Genomic DNA, 20,665 nt, shown 5'->3' with positions numbered 1-20,665 from the left:
AAAATGAATGAGTAGATGATTTTCAAACAATACGCTACTGTTCTATTTTTTTATTAACAAAACCTTTTTTTTCACTCCTTGCAGATTTGTTTTAAATATACTATATCAAAACTTAGTTTCTCTTGTGATTATCACATTTTAGCAGCTATCTGTTTTAAAGGATTTAAATTTAAAAGTGCATGTATTTCATTTTTTTTTTCACTTTGTAATGAACTTATCCTTTCTGGTTCAGTGATCAGAAGGCATACAAAATAATGAGACTGATGTCAAAAAAATATACATCTGCATAAATTAAGTAAAATTTAATCAGAAACAAGATTTTAATCAAGGCAGCCTATTATCTATATTTCAGATAGAAAGTGAATGTGACGTAAAGACAAACATCCAGAAACTTAACTGGAACCTTGAGATAGCAATTACACAAACAATAGGCAGCCACAACTCAAGGAATGAATCTGGTTTTCAAAAAAATAAGCCTAATCTAATCCGTCTACTCTAATCTAATCATCTGATTTGAGTAATACAATTTGTTTTCTGAAAAAACATCCCAAGAACTTCAAAAGATTATTTACAGGATCTTATTAAGTTTGAAAAGCCTTATTTAAAGCACACATATTTTTAGTAACTGTCCACATTTATGAGTGGGGAAAGAAAAGAGACATAAGAGTAATTTGTTCTGTAGATGAGATCTAGATTTACCATATGCTGATAATTTCTATCAGTGATAAATTCTGGAGTTTTGGAACTAATTATGGAGAGTTTAACTTCACGTGGTTTGACACGAAGCTTCCAGGCCAATAAAGTATTTATTTTTAAATTATGTAGAAGACAGGTAGGTAAAAAGAGAGGATACAATGCAAATAACTTTTGGCCTTCTTCCAGTCCAAGATATTATTTATAAAATGTAAAAATTTCAGTAAGTGCATTTATAATTGTTTCATCTGAATAATTTTCTATTCCATTCTCTGCTTCACACCACTCTGAGCTTCTCTGAGCTTTCTCCTTTCACATCATAGTGAAGCTACTGAAATCAGGGTTGTATATCCCCAACCTAAAGATGTCCGCCACAAAAGCAGAGATTCTCATTCACTTTTACTTCCTTAGAAAGTCTTGGCCATGTTTTATTTTTTATACATGTTTGTTGGATCAAAATGAATAACCACAGCTTTGTCACTATATAATTAACCCACTAAAAGACAAGAGACAAGGAGGATATTACTCTGTTTTACTTTACTTCATAAGATAATGCTTTTCTTACCAAAAAAAAAAATTTAAAACCTGCAATAGAAGTAACAATAGTGACTTCTTTAACCTAACAGAGGAATATGAGATGAAACAAAATCTCAATAAGTGGACTGACCTCTGAGGTTGAGAGCTAACTACACTTTAAGAGCCAGGTTCCAGAGTGCCTTTAATCACACAGTGGATGCTTAAAGTTTCATGACATTTCAGCAACAAGTATTTTACACATAACTCAAGGGGGAAAAAAATCATAGGAAAAACAGAAATATACACAATGTATAAACAAAGACGAATACAAGAAATATGGGGTTATTTCTTAACTTAATAAGGAACTAAACCCAGAATTCATTATCTAACAAGTGTGCTGAAATTCAGATAAGCAAATGCTTTGAGAGTCTGGAGGCAACGAGCCCACTAACAGACCTCCAAAGTCACTTTGAGATTTGATGAGAGCTAATTCCCTCCTCAAATGTCATAAAGGTTCAGCAGAGTGATCCAGTTTTAAAAGACAAAATTAGAATAAAAAGGGTAATATAGCCACACATTTTATCAGTGTTAATTATTAATACTGAGATTAAAAAGAAAGGGTTGAAGTTCGGTAAGCATACTAATTGGACACTTTTCTGTTCGTTTTCTCTGTCAATTTGAATATTTTGAAGCAGTTCAAAAGGAAGTATATACCTGCAGAATAATGCATTCAACTGGAAAACTGGTTGTTTTACATTTCAAAATGTAAATTAAAAAAGAGATTAGAGAATACAGGGAGATAATGACTTCTCACCTTGATTGACAGAGAGCACAAAAAATTGGATTGATTTGATACCAAAGGATAGACTTTCTTTCCCCTCTTTTAAGATCCTTCATATGTTTAAATGTTACTGCTCCTGGGTGTCATCCCTTGGTATCCCACAAAAATTAGAAATTAACTGGGAAGTATTAAAGGTGAGAATATCATTCTTACCAGTCATTTCAGAATGCTATCTTTGTGAGACTAAGTATTTTTGATGCTTTCATGATCAAGCCTTTGTGTCATGTCAAATCTACCTAAAGTTAATAATAACCATAATTATTTTATTATTACCATTTAAATAATAGTACTAAATAGTCCAATCACTAATAAAGTAAAATTATTGGCACTCATTATTTATTTATACATTATTCAGTGCTACTATCTCACTTAGTGTCTTCCACTTCCCTATGATTTATTATTGGAGAAAGTGGGGCTAGATGTCAGAAAATTACACAGTAAAACGGGAAATCAGGATTTAAACCAATGTTAATTAGACTAATACTTTGGCCATCTGATGCGAAGATCTGACTCATTGGAAAAGACCCTGATGCTAGGAAGGATTGAGGTCAGGAGGAAAGGGAGGTGACAGAGGATGAGATGGTTAGATGGCATCACCAACTCAATGAACATGAGTTTGAGCAAACCCCCAGAGACAGTGAAGGACAGGGAAGTCTGGCAGGCTGCAGTCCACGGGGTTGCAAAGAGTCAGGCTCAACTGAATGATTGAACAACAACAAATAGATCAATGTCATTTAATTAACATTGTTAATGTTAATTGTCCCTAGATTTCAAACCTGGTTTTTTAAGCCAGTACGTTCTGTCTACTACATTACATACGTAATGTAGAACATTGTCTATAGGATAATGTCTTCTTTAGATTCTTTTAGAGTGTGTTGCTCATCACTGGAAAGCTAGAAAGCGCTGCAGCATACATCTTGACTGGCTGAGACTGCATAGAGATAATCTCTATTATCACTTTCCCTAATTACCATGAAGAAGGAGGAGTAAATAGGACCCTCCAGAAGTGAAAGGGTGTGGACTTGGGGGTCCTTGGGAGGTACAGAATTTTACTGATGGCTAGAAATGTCAAAAATACAGTCAGATTAGTAATTAGACAGGGTGAAATGCTAAACCAAGAAAATGAATCCTTTCCAAGATATATTAGTCTCTTTCCCACACACACACACACACACAAATTGCAGGGCATTTGTTTTGCGGTATTATGAATATGTTATTAACAAGAATATGAGTGTCTTTGGGAGACTGGAAGAGACAGCATTGTTAATTTAATTTAAATGAAAACAGCAAAAATCAACAATTTCTAGAGTACAGTATCTTACCGATGAGTGCTGAAAATTGGGTAGGTAAAAGAAAAGTGGAAAGTAGAGGGTCCTTTAACTCACACAAGGGTATGAGTTTAGTGTCTATTCTCGTTGACCTTGGTCATAAAACTATGATGCTTCATTCCCAAATGACATTTCCGATATACTGTTATTTAGTTCTGAAACCAATGTGAAAAGTCCATGGCAGATACAGAAATGGTTCACAGTGAAATGCACCATGCTTCAACCCTCAAGAAAAATGTGCTCTAAACACTAAAGCATGTGGAGTGAGAAGAATGAATAAAACAATTATGCCTAACTTATACATAGATTATAAAAAGTGTGGAAGTGGGAAATTTAAAAAATTAATATATTAAAAACCAAAATTATATTTAAATATTTGAGAGAATCAAGAGTCATAAAATTAATTAGGCAGTTAGGATGGACAAATTTCAGACCATTTAACTTTTAAAAATCTGACTTATGGATCAACAGCTATTTTCTTACTTTGATTTATTTCTACGTTATACTATCTGAAAGTTTAACTAGAGGAAAACACATACTGTTTTGTACCTTTTGTTCACTCTTACTCTGACCGAAGTTTACACTGTCAGATAAGAAAGTAAATGTGCCTATTCTATTATGAGATCACTTAGTCATAATTAATGGCTTTGGAGGCACTGTACTCAGAGCCAGATCAGACCTATAAATGCCTCTTGGATAGTGCAATTTGGGGAGACTCCAAAATTGTCTCCCATATTGACATACTATTAGACCAACTTTTTCATGTACCTGGCCAGAAATCATGCCATTTGACCCTTTTCATTTATTTGATTTATGTAATACATTCATTATCTACTACTACAATGCACATGTGTTATATGGGTGTGAGGAAGGCCCTAGAATTACTTCTGATTGGCCAATATTATACTACATATTATCAAATTCACTCACCATCCCACTAAGAGATCCAAAGTTCTCTTTCTGTTCAGGAGAATAAAATATATAAGAAAAATTGGATGTAAGAAAATAATTGCAGTTTATTGGATCTATGTATGATTTTATAGTTAATGTAGCTATTTGCCTTATAGATGATAGAAACAGACCCTAAAGAAGTAAATGACCTACCCAATCCTAAATGGAAATCATGACTAGAGGTTAAGTTGGGTGTTTTCCATATCTGAGTTGTTAAACTCATCATGTGATCAGTGATACATAGTTAAACTAGCCTTGAAAATTTGATTCAGGAGGACTTTTAAAAGAATAAGTAGACCTTAGCACAAAGGCAGGGGTCAAAATAAATACTTACAGCAGACTTAAATTCATTAGCCCCATTCTAAGAGAAAGTCTGAAGACTACTACTAATTAAGAGAAGAGCAAACCTTTGCATAATCAATGGTTGCCTTGAATGTGATTGTGCTTTTAGGCCTAATATCTGGTTTTCACTTGACTTATTAAATTATTTTATCAATAATGTTCTTCATTGTTACTTAACTTCTGACCATGGATTCTATATTTTAAAATATGTAATTCCAATAAGCACATTTTAATGAAATAACAACCAATTTCTCCAATCTTATCAAAGGATCAGCATGAAATAATAATAATAATAAGTTAAAAAATATGTTAGTGATATTTGTCGTTAATTAATGCATAATTTATGATGGTTTTCTTAAAAAATATTTTATGTATAACTTTAATTATTCCTTTCCAGAAACTCATGTTTCCTCAGGTTTGAAATTATCAAAATGGGGGGTTTTATTTTAATGAATAAATTCTGGTTTCAAGAAATTATGTTTATTTTTACACTGGATTATTTTACCTAAGCTAATAAGAAAATAAAGCTTCATCATTTGGCACTAATGTGGTTTGGAATATAGTGTAAAGCTTGTTAAAAAGAGAACTAACCCATAAGCCCTTAATAAAATTTTGTTATGCTAAAGTATAGAAGGCAGAGATAAAAGCTTTTGTAAAACATGAGTGCATTTCACTATCCATGTACTGAAATTTTCCCCTATTTTGGTTATTTCCTTACTACAGCATCTATAACTATTTTTATCATTAGCTGTACCAACTTATTCCCAGTTTCCATCATCACACTGGAATATTATAAAGTTACTGCACTGGAAATTATCTCCTAAACTTTACAATGAAAGTTAACCCAAGGAATTAGTTATAACAGCATTGTTTCTAAATAGGTTAAAATTCTTATAGGCTAAAATTCAAAATTCAAAATATTTGAGGTAATAATAGTTAGGAACTAGGACAACATCCAAAATGGTATTTTCATGTAAAATCCAATACAAATCCTGATTAAAACCTAACCAAGCAAAACACTGCAGATTACCTGGATTCCAATTAACTGTGACAAATGAATATTTGACAGGTTTCAATTCCAATTCTATTTATGTCAGAATGATCCATTAATACTGGAGATGAAACTACCAGAATTTAAGCAATGCAACTACACTTTACGACTAGATAATAGTCTGAAAATGAACACAAACGGAACTCTTAAATGTCAACTGCTACATTTGGATCACGCAAAGTGAATCACATCTCCTCTGTCATTACCTATAGATCAGGGCTAACATGAATCACACTGAGCAGATGACAAGTGGTTATATAAACTCCAAATTTCAAGTGTCAGTCACATAAAATCAGGAAAAATCAGTTACATGATTATGTTCCTTGGCTGTTGACAAGACTGAAAACATAAATCATAACTAAAAGTCTTTAAGAAATGCTTCTCAGTCAACTTGCTAGCCTCTTAACAAGCTCATCTTTTAAGTTTTCCAAGATATGTATGTTTCCTAAAAAGTAACCACTGTGTATTTGTCATATATAATATGTTTATTATTCATTCTTTCTTATTTTAATGGCACTGAATTCCCTAAACTCAGAGAAGAGAAACTGACATTAAAATATGATTATAAAGCCAATGATACTTGACACCCCCAAAATAAAGACTTAATTATACTGTATGTTGTTTATAGTGAGAAAGTACTTTTAAAAATAGATATAAAATTATATGATATCATAAAAAGGTAATACAAATATAGTAAAGCCCTTAAAGAAAATGAATCCTACCTTCCTAGAGTGTGTGGGTGTATGTGTGTGTATATATAAAACATTTTATGGCATTTTTACTTTAATTTTTATTTTTCTACAAAGATTTTGAACATATTTGCCTTAAATATACATTCATCAGCATTGCAGTTCATATATATCAAAATTGTATTTTAAATTGCATTTTAAAAAATCTAAAAAAAAAAAAAGGAATTCTTAAAAACCATATCAAACTCCCATCCACATAAGCACACACCACCATACACACAGATAAGCATGCCTTTATAGCCATAAGGCAAAATGCCATTTAATATCTGGATAATTAATCAAGAAGGATTTCAATCAGCAGACCCTGATATCATTATCTACTTAGCCAGATAACAATGTGGAAAAATAACTATTTTACATGATTTAGTTTAACAATAATTTGATTTGGAGTTATGTATGATACATTACTCTCTAATGCTGGATTTTAATATTCATACGTAAGCTTCCAGAAAAAAAGACTTTCTCCCAAAGTAATAGGTTCTATTTACATATTGTCACTCAAGAAACTGGTATATAACAAAAAGTTAAAATTTCTTATTTCACTTGGGGGATGGGATGGTGAAAGACATAAATTCACTTCAAGGTTTCATTAGAAATAAAAATGTGTGTGATTCCTCTTTCTCTCTGCATATAACCAAGTTTCTTCTTACATATGAAATAGTAAAGTTAGCAAGAACTTTACCACTCCATTATTTGACATAAATCTATTCTTCAGGCATTTACTTACAACCTTTGGGAACAGAAACAAATGTGAAAAGTGTCATAAGCACTACTTGCGATCTACTTGTAACTTAAAGGAAAGTGTACACGGGCCAATTGTGGTAATTATGAGAGCCATCTCACAACAGAATAAGAATATAGGGTGCTATAATCTTCCTTCCTCCCTTTCCCTTGCAAAAAAAAAAGAAAGAGAGAGAGAGAGAAAAAAAAACAACCTTATAATTAAATGAGAGGGGAGTTCTAATAGCATTTACAGTGTATTTTGGAGAATAATATGATACTGTTCACCTCCTTTGACTCCATTTCTGTTATTGCTTGAAAAGGAGAGGTTTGAAAATGCTTTTCTAATACCTAGGAGAAGAAAGAACAGAACCAGGTGTGTTTATTGTCATTCCCTTTTACCAAGACTGGACGGTTACAATTGAAGAAATAGTTGCATGACAAAAATGAAGAGAAAAAAACCGTGACACAAGCCCTTTCTCCGTGGCTATAGTTTAGCTATTATACTAGTTTAGTTTTTCCCATCACAGGTACTACTCTGATTTATTGGTCAAGGTGTTTATTTCTGACAGGCTGGTTTAAAATGATGGAGCAAGTTCAGTGAATTTAATCTGGAGAATTATGTTCCTTTATTTGGCATTTCTATACTTTAGCAAATATTGATTATTTCAGAGAAAACAGGTGTGGTGTCAGCTATTTGATTTTGATTTTAGACTGACCTTCCAGAGTCTACTTATTGCGGCTCGCTAGCGTGATTGTGTGTGTGGATGCTGTGTTTGCCCCTACCATTTTCCATATGCTCTGCCTCACCAACACTGCCATCCGGCGTGGTCCTCTCATAGTTGTCCTCTGGGAGTGGAAGGGCGCCCAGTCTCGGCCCTGAGGAGCTCTTACTGCTTGGGGTTTCTGACTCCTCCAGCCCGCTGTCATAGCAACTCTGCAGGGACCCCTGATGAGGGTCCTGGGGCTGACTCACAACAGAAAACGTCACTCTACGAAATGGCTGTAAGAGAAAAGATTCTGAATGTCACTAAGGTAGAAGGTGGCAAATGATCTTATTTTAAAAACACATCAATTGCATACATTAAGGCCGACGGACAACTAATTCAATACAGAATAGTTAATATGACATGTGGAAATGTATTAGCTTAATTCTGTTTTCTGAGGCAATACATAGAGCTTTGATCTTATTATGGAAAAACTGAATATTCCTTTCTGTAATAGAGATAAGAAAACAGCAATGGTACCGAAACACACATAGAAATTTGCTATGGTACTTTCACATAGTCACCACTTTTTCTATTCTGAAGTCTTCACTTCAAATATATTTTTCACCATCAGACTCATAAAAACAAGGGTCAGTGATTTTGGAAAGCAATAAATATAGAACTAATCCATCACAAGAAGACCATTTTTAAATACTTTGTCCTTACAGGAGATGCTTTAAAATCAAGTGTTCTGGGAGTTGACTTCAACTGTTAAAGGTACAGCTGATAAATAAGAATTCAGATGAAGTGCTAACAGATTGGAATACATTTCTTCATTCATATTAAAAATATTACCTATTGACCCTAAAAGTGTAAGGGTAGTATTGAAATAATAGACAAGAGTTTCATTAACCAGGGAATTGAAAATAAACTAAAAAAGTTCAATTCTATGTGTTTTTACTACAACTAATTCACAATTTGCTCAAAATAACATCATACACCATCTTTAAGTAGTATTTAAAGTACTGCAAATATGACCCATTGAACATCACAATATAATATGTTACTAATGTTGGCTGAATAGAATACTTACTATACATGGAATTTAAAGGTTATCGTAACCACATAACAAAACATAAACATTTTAGGCTCATTAAGGGAACAAATTAAAGCCATACATTGTCAGGGATATATGTACACATAATATTTTGGGGTAGAACCAATATAAAAGGTTCTATAATATCTCTTTCATATTATTCTTGGCAACATTGTATTCATTAACATCTTATATGACTTGAAAGTGGCATAAATGTACAGATTTTTGAACCTATAACTCAGATTTTTTTTTCTAATATAAAGATAAAACTAATATTGCTAGAATAGTGAGAAAGGTAAAAAACCTTTTCCGCACTTTTACGTTTGCATACTAGTGGTACAAATCACCCATCACAACTGGAACCGGTAGACTTTTTAAAACGTTAAGTCTAATCTACATACCATAGGCTATTAATGGGAAAGCTAAGAACTGTGACATTTCCCCCAAAATTTATAAATTGGTCTTGCTAGAGACAAACACATGCTTCCACAACACTTCCCTTATTTTGTCTCAGATAGAAGACTGGCCAGGAATATTGTCTATTGTTCATATTTCTAACCAAGTATCTCTCCTTCAATGTACTTATTAGAGTGTATAGTCTTTATAAAATCTACTTTTCCATTTAATTCAAAATCAAACTTTAAGAAATCCTGAATTCTGTTGGAAATATTTAAAGGATGTTCTCTTCTTTATAATGTTTCCCTGAATTGGGACTGCAGTATTTTAAAATAATTACAAAATATTACTAGGATAAACATCACACACACCATGGGCCAAAATTTACTAGCAACAAAGTCTCTAGAACCATTTTCCTTTTTTCACTATTAATTCTCACATTGCTTTAGAGTAGTATAATTGTGATATTTTACCTTATTTCTTAATAAATATGAAATCAATTTGTATTTAGCATGCTTTATCTTATGTGTGCATATTTTTCTTTCTTTTTTTCCCATTTATTACTCCCAATTGACTGCAAACCCTCTGTGAATTATGTTCAGTATCACCTCAGAAATGGAATCAATGACAGTCCCCTAAAACCACATTGCTTTGCACATAGAAGCCACTTAGCAAATAATATTGAACAATAAAATTTTAATGACAATGCTGAATTTAGAAAATAATGCTATGGGTCATGAAAACATATTATCACTTCAAGACATAGCAATGGATTAAGAAAATCACGTTAAAAATAAAAGAGGGTCAAAGACTTTTTAATTCTATTTTAATGATTCTCAAATCTTTTAGAATCAGTCCACTAATGCAAGGAGAAAGTTCAAAATGAATACAGAAATAGGTAAATTATGCTAATAGATTGATAAAGAGAAATAAGAAATTATGAGAGAAAACATTTCATTATGATATAAAAAAGAAAGTGATGTTTGAATGAAGGTGTTAATCTCACAATCTGTGCTTAAATGCTGGTTCTACTAAAAGTAATAGTAAAATATCACAGACAGGAGATAGGCTATGTTTACATGAAAAAAGTCAAAAAACTTTTTTCTATCATGCATTATATAATAACTGCTATGAATCTGTGCATTTTACTTTCTAGATTCTGTACCCTATTTTAATTGTGAATATTTTAATCCCCATGAATTACTGTAGGTTACATATTAAGTTTAATGATAGAATGAAAATGCTGTAATTTTAAAATACTAAGATCAATATATACACTAGAAAATGCTCAGATCCATTAATACTTCCTTTTTGCATAAAAAGCTTTTTCATTTAAAATCATATCTAAATGAATGGAAAAATGACTTATAATAAAATATGAAATAAAAAATATTACACAATGGATCATAAAATGCCCTATCATTTTTATCTGAATTTAAAAAAATTCCAATAGAATTCTACATACAATATAAATACTACATTACTATCTCTCAAATTCTACTTTGATAATTTTAAATAAATAAAAATCTGTGGCAAACTGTTTGTTGGTAATGTGAATCAAATTAGTACAGAATTCTGAATTCTGAAAAAGAACCCGTTAATGCAAGAACTAAGTTTTAATTCAGTAATAAATCAGACATGTATTACAGATTTAGATAACAAAGTAGACAGATAGGCAGACAGTTAGGCAGACAGACAAGAATTTACACACCATCCTTCACCATGGGTTGGGTCTATTGAGTAGATAGGCTTTATGGCAGAAGTTATGACACAGAATATATAATATTTACATACCAGAGATATATTGAATAAACCAGAAATGTAAGCATTGTGTTAACTGTGACAGAGAGAATGAATTTGGTAATGACTAATACTCTGAAGCAGAGTGGCTTAAGTGGTGACTCCTAAATTTAGATGTGTCTTAGAAACATCCAGAATACTTGCGAGAAAATACAGTGCCAATATCTGGCTTCAACTTAAACCCAATGAATCAACATTCAAGGTGGAACTGGGTATCAGTAATTTCTAATATTTCTCAGGGTTATGAGAGGCACAGAGAGGAAGGTGAAATCCTATAATTAAATATTTGGTCAGAAAGTCAAACTGCTTCAGGAAGCCAGATGGTCCTTTAAGTATTCATAGACTTTCCCTGGAAAGTCACAGAAGCATGGTTCCATCTTGAGACGCAAAAGTATGGTATGAAGATATCTAGTGACCTGAGGTGTTTGAGCTTTTGACTTTTCTGTCTAGGGTGACAAATGACATGTCTTGCAAAGTCAAACTCATTTTCTATGCAAACAGGAAAAAGCAGAAGGGCTTGAGGGAGCATGTCAGTTTCCCAGCTTTTTGAAACAATGAAGATGTGCTTGAAAACTAAGTAAGTAATGCAAGAAAGAAGTCTCGAAGAGACTTTCCTGGCAGTCCAGGGGTTAAGACTTTGCCTTCCAACTCAGGGGCTGCGGGTTTGATCCCTGGTCAGGGTGCTAAGATCCCACATGCCTCGTGGCCAAAAAAACAGAACATAAAACAAAAACACATGTACACCCATGGCGGATTCAAGTCAATGTATGGCAAAACCAATACAATGTTGTAAAGTAAAATAAATAAATTAATTACTCAAAATAAAAAGTATTGCTAAAATACAAAAAAAAAAAAAAGCAAAAAGCAATATTGTAACAAATTCAATACAGACTTTAAAAATGGTCCACATTGAAAAAAAAAATCTTAAAAGATGAAGTCTCCAAGAAAGTTTTTCCAAAAATTGTGAGTGGTATGTGTGTGAGAATTATAAACAAGAGGGGGTGGAAATCAAAGATTTTTATTAGGCAAATAAATGACCTAATTAAAGGGGTGAGATTAAAGACATGGTCTGACCATTCCCTACAAAAGGGTAGGAGGAAGAAAGGTTGAAGGCAGAGGATTATGCTAAAAAAGAGAGGGGATTTTCTTTTTGTCTTGGTTATGGTTTCTTTTGCTGTGCGAAAGCTTTTAAGTTTAATTAGGTCCCTCTGTGGTGACCTAATTGGAAAGGAAGTCCAAAATAGAGGGGGTCTATGTATATGTAAAGCTGATTCACTTTGATGTACTGCAGAAACTAACAAAACATTGTAAAGCAACTATACTCCAATAAAAGTTTTTAAAAAGAATGAAAAAAAGAATGGGGAAACAGCAATAAGAATGCTCAGCAAGGCCATTACAGAGCAAACCTGTGTGGCTGACTGGGTCTAGTCATTATACCTACATTTGTTATGTCCCATTGTATCTCAGGGTTTCAAGGATGTTCCAACAATAATTCTATAGATTTAAGAAACTCAAAATCTCATAGATATATAAAAACAGCCAAAAATATAACATGATTAAGTTTCCAACAACGTAAAGGCACCTCCCCTCAAAATTCCATGAAACTTGCTTACGAATTCAGGCAGGCATTGCAAAGAAGGGGTTTCTGGGTTGAGATCTCTGAAATAATTTTGATAGATAATATATATTTGAGGACTGATTATAGACTTCAAATTTGAAAACAAGGGCAAAGAATAAAATATAGGACTAATAAGAAAGCCAAATCATTTTTGAGACTCAGAAACCAAGGAAGCTGGTAATTTCTGGAAAGCAAATAAAATCTTATGTGATCAAAGGCATTAGAGATGGTGAGAAGAATATTGATTACTATAAGTCCATTGGATTCATCCATTAGGAGGTCATTTTTGTTATAAAATCTCTAAACCCTGGGGAACAATTCTAGGAGATTAAGCCAGAGGAAGAAAAAGACCCACTTGTAAACATAAGGAGACATGGTGAAAGAGAGTGTAGGCTTCTAATTTTTAAAATGGTATGGTATAAGAGAGATGTCGGGTGGCAGTTAAAAGGAATAAGATTTAGGTAAAACCTTTATCTATTTTTTTGTCTTTCTTGTTATTGGGGGGAAAAAAAGTGCTTTAGGGTAAGTAGTTGAAGATGCCAGCAAAAATGGCAAGCAAAAAATATGTCTAATAATAAAGTTGTCCAAAATGAAAGAAATCAGAGACTATAAGCAAATTAACTAGAATTAATAGAGAAATAAAATTAAAATCACAAAGGCAAGGCAAACAGTAAAACTTGTTGGGGAATTGCATGCATGGTCCATGTGTGTGTGTTTAATGAGAAAAAAATATATATATATACGTTAGAAACAACAGAAAAATAAAAAAAAGATTCTATTCCAAGCAACCTTATGGATTCCCTATTGACCTCAGAAAAGTTGACTGACCTCTGGCTCTTGTGCCTTAGGCTCAGGGTCTGTAAAATGCAGAAAATAATACCTATCCCTTACTAACTTAAATTCTCTGAGAAATAATGAGATAGCTTCTACAAAGAGCCTTAAGCTCCCTCAAAGACATATACTATAAAAGGTATTATACCTCAGGCCACAGCTATATAATGAGAACTATCTCCCGTTAAGTTTTAAGTTTTTTTTTTTCTCCGCCCCCGCCTCCCCCCCCCCGCCCCAGAAAATAAAGAGCTGGTCCAATAATTTACAAAGTTTCTAAATATAATTTTAAAAAATCCATGTGAAATCTCAAACCTAAGTCTCCTATCCATACACTGATTGTTTTTTTTTCTAAATGCAGGTTATTTGTGAAACAAATAGGTACACAAATAACACCCAAATTTTTCAAAAAATATTTGAATCCAATCATTTCCTTATAGATGTTCATACATCTATAAGTTTAATTATTTAAGAGTGACATTCATGAATTAATTTTTGTTTCCATTATGACATAGTGGAGACTTTCACTTGAAGACACACATATATTCAAAGGTAACTCTGGGGCTTCCCTGATGGCTTAGTAGTAAAGAATCCGCCTGCCAATGCAGAAACACGGGTTCGTCCCGATACAGGAAGATGCCACATGCTGCAAAGCGGCTAAGCCCGGGCACCACCGCTATAGAGCCCACACTCTAGAGGACCGAGCCACAACTCCTGAAGCCTGAGTGCGCCAGGGCCCATGCTCTGCAACAAGAGAAGCCACCCCAGTGGGAAGCCCACAGCAACTAGAGAGTAGTACCTGCTTGTCACAGCTAAAAAAAAGGCCTGCGCTGCAATAAAGACCAAGCACAGCCAAACATAAATAAATAATTCTCTTAAAAGGTTACTTTGGGTAATATCCAATCCCTGGGGCAGGGGATGTACTTTGATACTCATGCCAGGCCCCAACTGATGGAAATGGATTAAAATTGACTTTGCTTTAAACTACTATAGACTGGTGAAGAGTTGACTCATTGGAAAAGACCCTGATGCTGGGAGGGATTGGGGGCAGGAGGAGAAGGGGACGACAGAGGATGAGATGGCTGGATGGCATCACCGACTCAATGGACATGAGTTTGAGTAAACTCCGGGAGTTGGTGATGGACAGGGAGGCCTGGCGTGCTGCGATTCATGGGGTTGCAAAGAGTCGGACATGACTGAGTGACTGAACTGTAGACTGGGAATCAGTCTATTTTTCATATTATCCTTATCCATTCTTTATATAATTTTATTCACTTGCTATTTTGAAATCTAGAGGTCACGTGGGAAGTGGACACAGACATGAAAGGAGAACTCCTCTCCCTTCTATCCTTGCCCTCACGCTGTGGAGTAGATAAATATGGCTGTCCTTTCTTACCCTCCTCTCCTCAGCGGGAATTCTGATGCACCCAAGATGAGGGACATGTAATTGCCATGATCATTTCCACAAATAAAATTAACCTAGCTGAAGCTCCAATACATTGGCCGTCTGATGTGAAGAGCCAGATCACTAGAAAAGACCGTGATGCCAGGAAAGACAGAAGGCAGGAGAAGAAAGGGACAAGAGAGATCGAGATGGCTGGATGGCATCACTGACTCAGTGGGCATGAGTTTGAGCAACCTCTTGGTGCCGGTAAAGGACAGGGAAGCCTGGCTTGCGGCAGTCTGTGGGACTGCAAAGAGTCGAACACAGCTGAGTGGCTGAACAACAACAAATAAACCTGGAAGGACAAAAAGAGCAAATAAGGATAAAGTTGGGCGCTGGGGGGATACACATTGTAACACAGTTAGTACATGCATTTGCCTATTAACATTTTGGACTTTTTTAAATTTGAAAAACATGAACAGTAGTTAAAATGGTATATAGGTAAACTTGGTATCAAGAAAAAGATACCTTGCTTAGATGAGGAGAGGATTTAGGATATGTGTGGATGACAGAAATAAGGCTTGCATTCTAATGACAGTATTGCAAGGTGTGAGGCATTCATGACAGGAAAAGGTGATGAACACTTGATTCATTCTTCTTTTTTGTAAAATTTCATCTCCACAATTGCAAATGTGAATTACCAAACAGTAAATGTAAACCTAGGCAATCCAGCAGGTTTCTGGAGGTCACATAAGAAGTTATCACAATCCCTACTTTACTTCACCTATGGAGTAGAAGCCAAGTCTCATCCTGCTTTATTCAGAGAGTTCCCAGAAAGTTAAGTTCATACATTTCAAATTCATTAGAGGACTGGGACAATTTTCTAAAAAGCTTTTTTTTTTTTTTTTTCATATCTAGAAAATGTATTATTCGTTCAATCATGTCCAATTTTTTGTGATCCCACAGACTGTAGCCCACAAGACTCCTCTGTCCATGGCATTCTCTAGGCAAGAATACTGGAGAAGGTAGCCATTCCCCCTCTTTAGGAGATCTTCCAGACCCAGAGATTGAACCAGGGTCTCAAGCACTGCAGGTGGATTCTCTACCATCTGAGTCACCAGGGAAGCCTAGAAAGTTGATGTCAAATTGTCCAACTGACTTATTTTTCTATCTTGCAGATTCATTTTAATTTTTTTTCTAATTTTAGAGAACCATATAACTGCCCTCCTTTTTTGAAAGTACTGACATAATAGCATACACTATAAATAATCTGCACTTTTGAGGAAATTCATTCTGAAATTAACAGTAATATGTTATTCTGTTTTCAGAATTTAGTCATTGGCATCACATCTCCAGATGCTACCTATTTAAAAAAAAATCTTTGTCACAAAGTTCATTTATAGTTTCTAAGAAAAGCAATAAAGACCTGATGCATATTCACAAAAGTATGAAAATAATAGAAAGTTATTTTTATCCATTCTTAATAGTTAAATTGTTTAAAACATAACCATCACACCATAAATAAATATTAAGTCTCATAATCAGATACAGTTAAAAATATTGACCTTCCACTTGCATTAACAAAATCCTCTAAGTTACAATCTGCACAACAATAATGGATTGTGTTCTCTAATAGGGCAGGGGCTAATTTTTGAAAAGGGAAAGAAAAGAGTTGAACTTTAGGAATATCCTATTATACATAATGCTTACAATAAAAAAGAAAACACAGCATCAGGTTAACAATGGAGAAACTTTCCCCTTGGAGTCCATCAACCTAGTGACAGGGCTTTTTTGGGGATTTCATTTGCAAGAGGATAACACCGAAAAAATGACGCTGGAAAGAACTACAGGTTAAATCTCTTTCCCTGTTGGATGCTGTCCTGTGTCTTACAGACAACTTTATTGGGAACTTTAAATCTGTACCTTCCTTTTTAGTTTCAATAGTTTCTCCATAAATCGTCTTCTTATCTGGAACTCACATACAACTGTCTCAGTCACATCAATTATTTCTGAATGGGCTGAAAAGGCTTTTCTGTTTTTTCCAATTCACTTAGTTATGTCCATCAAACAGACTTCTAATGACTCTCTTTGTCAGTCATTAAGTGCTGAAACAGTCATGGAGCAGAACATTGCTAAATTAAAAAGAGTACCGCTTTTGCTTTTTGTTTTAAAAGGAGCTAAAACTGTGAGATCTTTCCTTGCAAATAAACAGGTACTTGATTATCTGCAAACATTTTCAACAAGTGTCAATGGCTACTGAACAAACATATCTAAGATTCCAGTGCATTAGTTGAAATATGTCTGGCAGAATCTTCAAACAAACTTTAATGAGGTCTTTTAACTTTTTAGGGGCATCTTCCTTTGCTAACATCTTAAGCTTCTTCTGTACTTCAAATCACTTTTCTTTCTTTCAAGTCAATAGCAGATGAAAGGGTATTAAAAAGAAACATGTTGAGACATTTGGATTGGTTAATTAAAACACTCATTTGGGGAAGGAGAAGTTAAATAATGGTATTTCTTCTGACTTGCATGCAGTTACATATTTGACATTGTTGTATATATTTGTTCTGCAGAAACTAAAAATGCAGGTTATACTTAATAGTTCTCAGTCCACTAGATCACAAGCGTGAAGTGTTATTTGCTCAGTCATGCCCAACTCTGCGAAATCATGGACTGGGGCTTGCCAGGCTAGTCTGTCCATGTGATTCTCCAGGGAAGAATACTGGAGTGGGTTGCCATTTCCTTCTCCACAATATTGCAAAAGAACAATAATGATAATATTAAAAGTAGTAGCTATTCATTTCACTTGTGTTGTCACTTTTCCTCATGTGTGGGTCATACTGATATTCTGATTTTGAAAATGAGAAAAAAATAATGAACTTAATATTCAAACTACAGCAAGAACTACTCTAAGCTAAAAATACAAGTTTGTCTCATGTTTTTTCAGTGAAAAATACCAGAAAAAAAGAGAAAAAGCCTAAAAGTTTAGTAGGCAAATATTATTTTCTGAAAACTTCTATATAAGATACTGTGCTCTAAAACACAAATTGTAGGTCCTTTGTATTATGGACACATTGTTTGATCTATTTATTCCTTTTGCTGACTTCCATAGAGCCTAGTTGAGAATTTGGCAAACTTTTTCTATGAAGGGACAGAAAATAAATATTTTAGGCTTTGTAGGTCATGGGTTTTTGTCACAACTACTCATTCTGACATTGTCCTGAAAAAACAACCATTGAAGATACATAAATGAATAAGAATGGCTAGGTTCCAATAATACTTTATTGATTAAAACAGGAAATTGCATTTCATATAATTTTCCTGATTCATAAAATGCTGTTTTTAAATTTTTAATCATATTGAAATGTAAAAAAATACAATTTTTCTGTTGTATTAACATTTTACAAATTACTGTATATTTTTCAACCAGTGAGTAAAGTGCTCATAAACAGTGTGTATCAATTATATCTGTTTCAATGACAGTGTCTTGAAAATAGTTTATATTCAATTGTTGTTTGTTAGCTTGTTTTAATATTTACTGTCTTTTTCACATATAACTCTGAAATAGAGAATCAGCAGACATGGAATCCAGTACTTGCTCTGATATTAAGTGTAAAATCTGGTGGAAAGATTAATCTTTCAGTTTTAGCATCTTCAACTTTAAAAGGAAAGAGTTTTAACAAATGATATTTAATATCCTTTCCAGTTTCTTAATTCTTTGAAACTATAAGAAGATAGGTTTGTTCAATAAGTCAATAAATGGCTGAAATGTGTGATTTTAAACTACTCTTTATCACCCTTTAAGAAATTCCTTAGTACACTGCATGGTCTTCAAAACATTAAAGCAACTTGGAATGTGTTTACTCATGAAGCAAGAATCATGAACAAACATATGTATAATAGCAAAACATTTAGTCAATTACCTTAATGAAAAGCTACAAAAATGACTTAGCATCTTTGTGAAAGGTGTTTTTAAAAAGTAAAGACATTCTCTGGAATGTCAGCGCCATGAAATAAGCTTGTCTAAATGTTCCTTATCCTCTGAAACCACCTCTTCTGTGAGTTCTTCTTTGATTCACTCCCCAAAAAATGTTCAAGTGAAAAAAAAAAACAAAACTTGAGTCCCTACTGGGTGCAAGAGACTGTCAGATCTCATTCATCTCTTAAAGGCATGCTTTGAATAGCAGAGGTTAGCAAGGTTGGTATGAAATTGAGTGGTGAAAACATGCTGGGCTGTTGATTGGATTTCACCTCCCAATTCCTTTGAGACCCTACACAGTTCCTTGTAAGTTTCTATGTTTACATGTACAGAGAAACAGGAGACAGGGAGTCCTATTTAGGAAAAGAGAATATTGACAGGCCGCTAATGAGAAAAAGACTATCTTTGCAATGATACTCAATTCAACAAAAGCTTATTAAGCACTTGCTTTGTGCCTGCCACTGCGCCGAAAAATCTCCATGCTGCAAATTTAGGCATTAAGCTCAGCTGGGAAAGTGTAGAATAATCATACAAAAGCACTCACAGAATACAAGCAAAGGTTTCTTTTTTCCTTTGTGCTATTGTGATAATCATCAAAAGCTCAGTTCACAAACCTCTCAGTTGCTTTGCACGACTATTCTACATACCCATGGAGTTCCACAAGTGCTGAATGAGGTTGATAAAAACCTGTGTCTTAAACTACACAGTTGGAATTAGACCGCAGCAGTTCAAAGGAGCAATGCTGAAGAACCAACTGGAACTCCTAAAGAACTGCCCAGGTTTCCAACTACTAAAATACTAACACTGAACAAATAAACAAAAGCAACAAGGAAAAAGAAAAAAAAAAAAGCTTTTAAAAGCTACCTCCTAAAATACATAGGGGCTTTCCAGGTGGCGATAGTGGTAAAGAATTCACCTGCAATTCAAGAGATACAGATGTGGGTTTGATCCCTGGGTGGAGAAGATCCCCTGGAGGATGGCATGGCAACCCAATCCAGTATTTTTGCTAGGAGAATTCCATGGACAGAGAAGACTGGCAGGCTACAGTTCATAAGGTCACAAAGAGTTGGACACAACTGAAGTGACTTAACAGTCACACACACAAAACACATAGAAGTTTAGAAGCACAGACAGGAGCCTGCCTCATAAACACCTGAATCAATTTTCTCATCCTAAAATGAATGAAAATGAAACTTGCATTTTAGGATCCACTCAAACAGATGCTCCATATTTTTTTTCTCTTTTTTTTTCCTTTTCTATCTTAGACATTACATTGAAACTGCACCTGGTAAAACTTGTTTGGGAAGCTACATAGATTTTAAAAACATTATGTTTTCATATTGTACAGAATGGAGGTCTGTGTCCTTAAGTAGCTTTTCCTGGTCTGAATGGATTCAAGTGTCTGACGGAAATCAAGATAGACAAATGGAATAAGGCTCTGAAGTTTTACTTAAGCATTTAATTAGTGAACTGAGTTCAAACCTAACTCAAGCCGAATCTTCTGCTACCCACATGAAACTCCTGCTACCCACATGAATACATCCCTCTGCCATCTCTGCTGGTTTACTTGTTTCATTTCCTCTGTTCAGTTCAGTTCAGTCCAGTTGCTCAGTCGTGTCTGACTCTCTGAGACCCCATGAACTGCAGCACGCCAGGCCTCACTGTT

General features: G+C 34.1%; 1 protein-coding gene across 7 annotated transcripts in view; it reads right to left on the bottom strand.

The window, feature by feature from the left end:
* PCDH7 (protocadherin 7) overlaps positions 1–20,665 on the bottom strand; it is a 446,943-nt gene that overhangs the window by 222,152 nt on the left and 204,126 nt on the right. For 4 of the 7 annotated variants that reach the window (XM_043871507.1, XM_043871509.1, XM_043871511.1 and 1 more), the window contains one exon: positions 7,978–8,194. In XM_043871507.1, coding sequence (XP_043727442.1) covers positions 7,978–8,194 — 217 coding nt within the window. The remainder of the gene's footprint in view (positions 1–7,977; positions 8,195–20,665) is intronic. The other 3 variants (XM_043871508.1, XM_043871510.1, XM_043871514.1) reach the window with 1 other exon arrangement.

The sequence above is a fragment of the Cervus elaphus genome, chromosome 17, assembly GCF_910594005.1.
Source record: "Cervus elaphus chromosome 17, mCerEla1.1, whole genome shotgun sequence".
Lineage (NCBI taxonomy): Eukaryota > Metazoa > Chordata > Mammalia > Artiodactyla > Cervidae > Cervus > Cervus elaphus.
The sequence above is the reverse complement of the archived record's forward strand: the minus strand, read 5'-3'. Positions and strand labels throughout refer to the sequence as shown.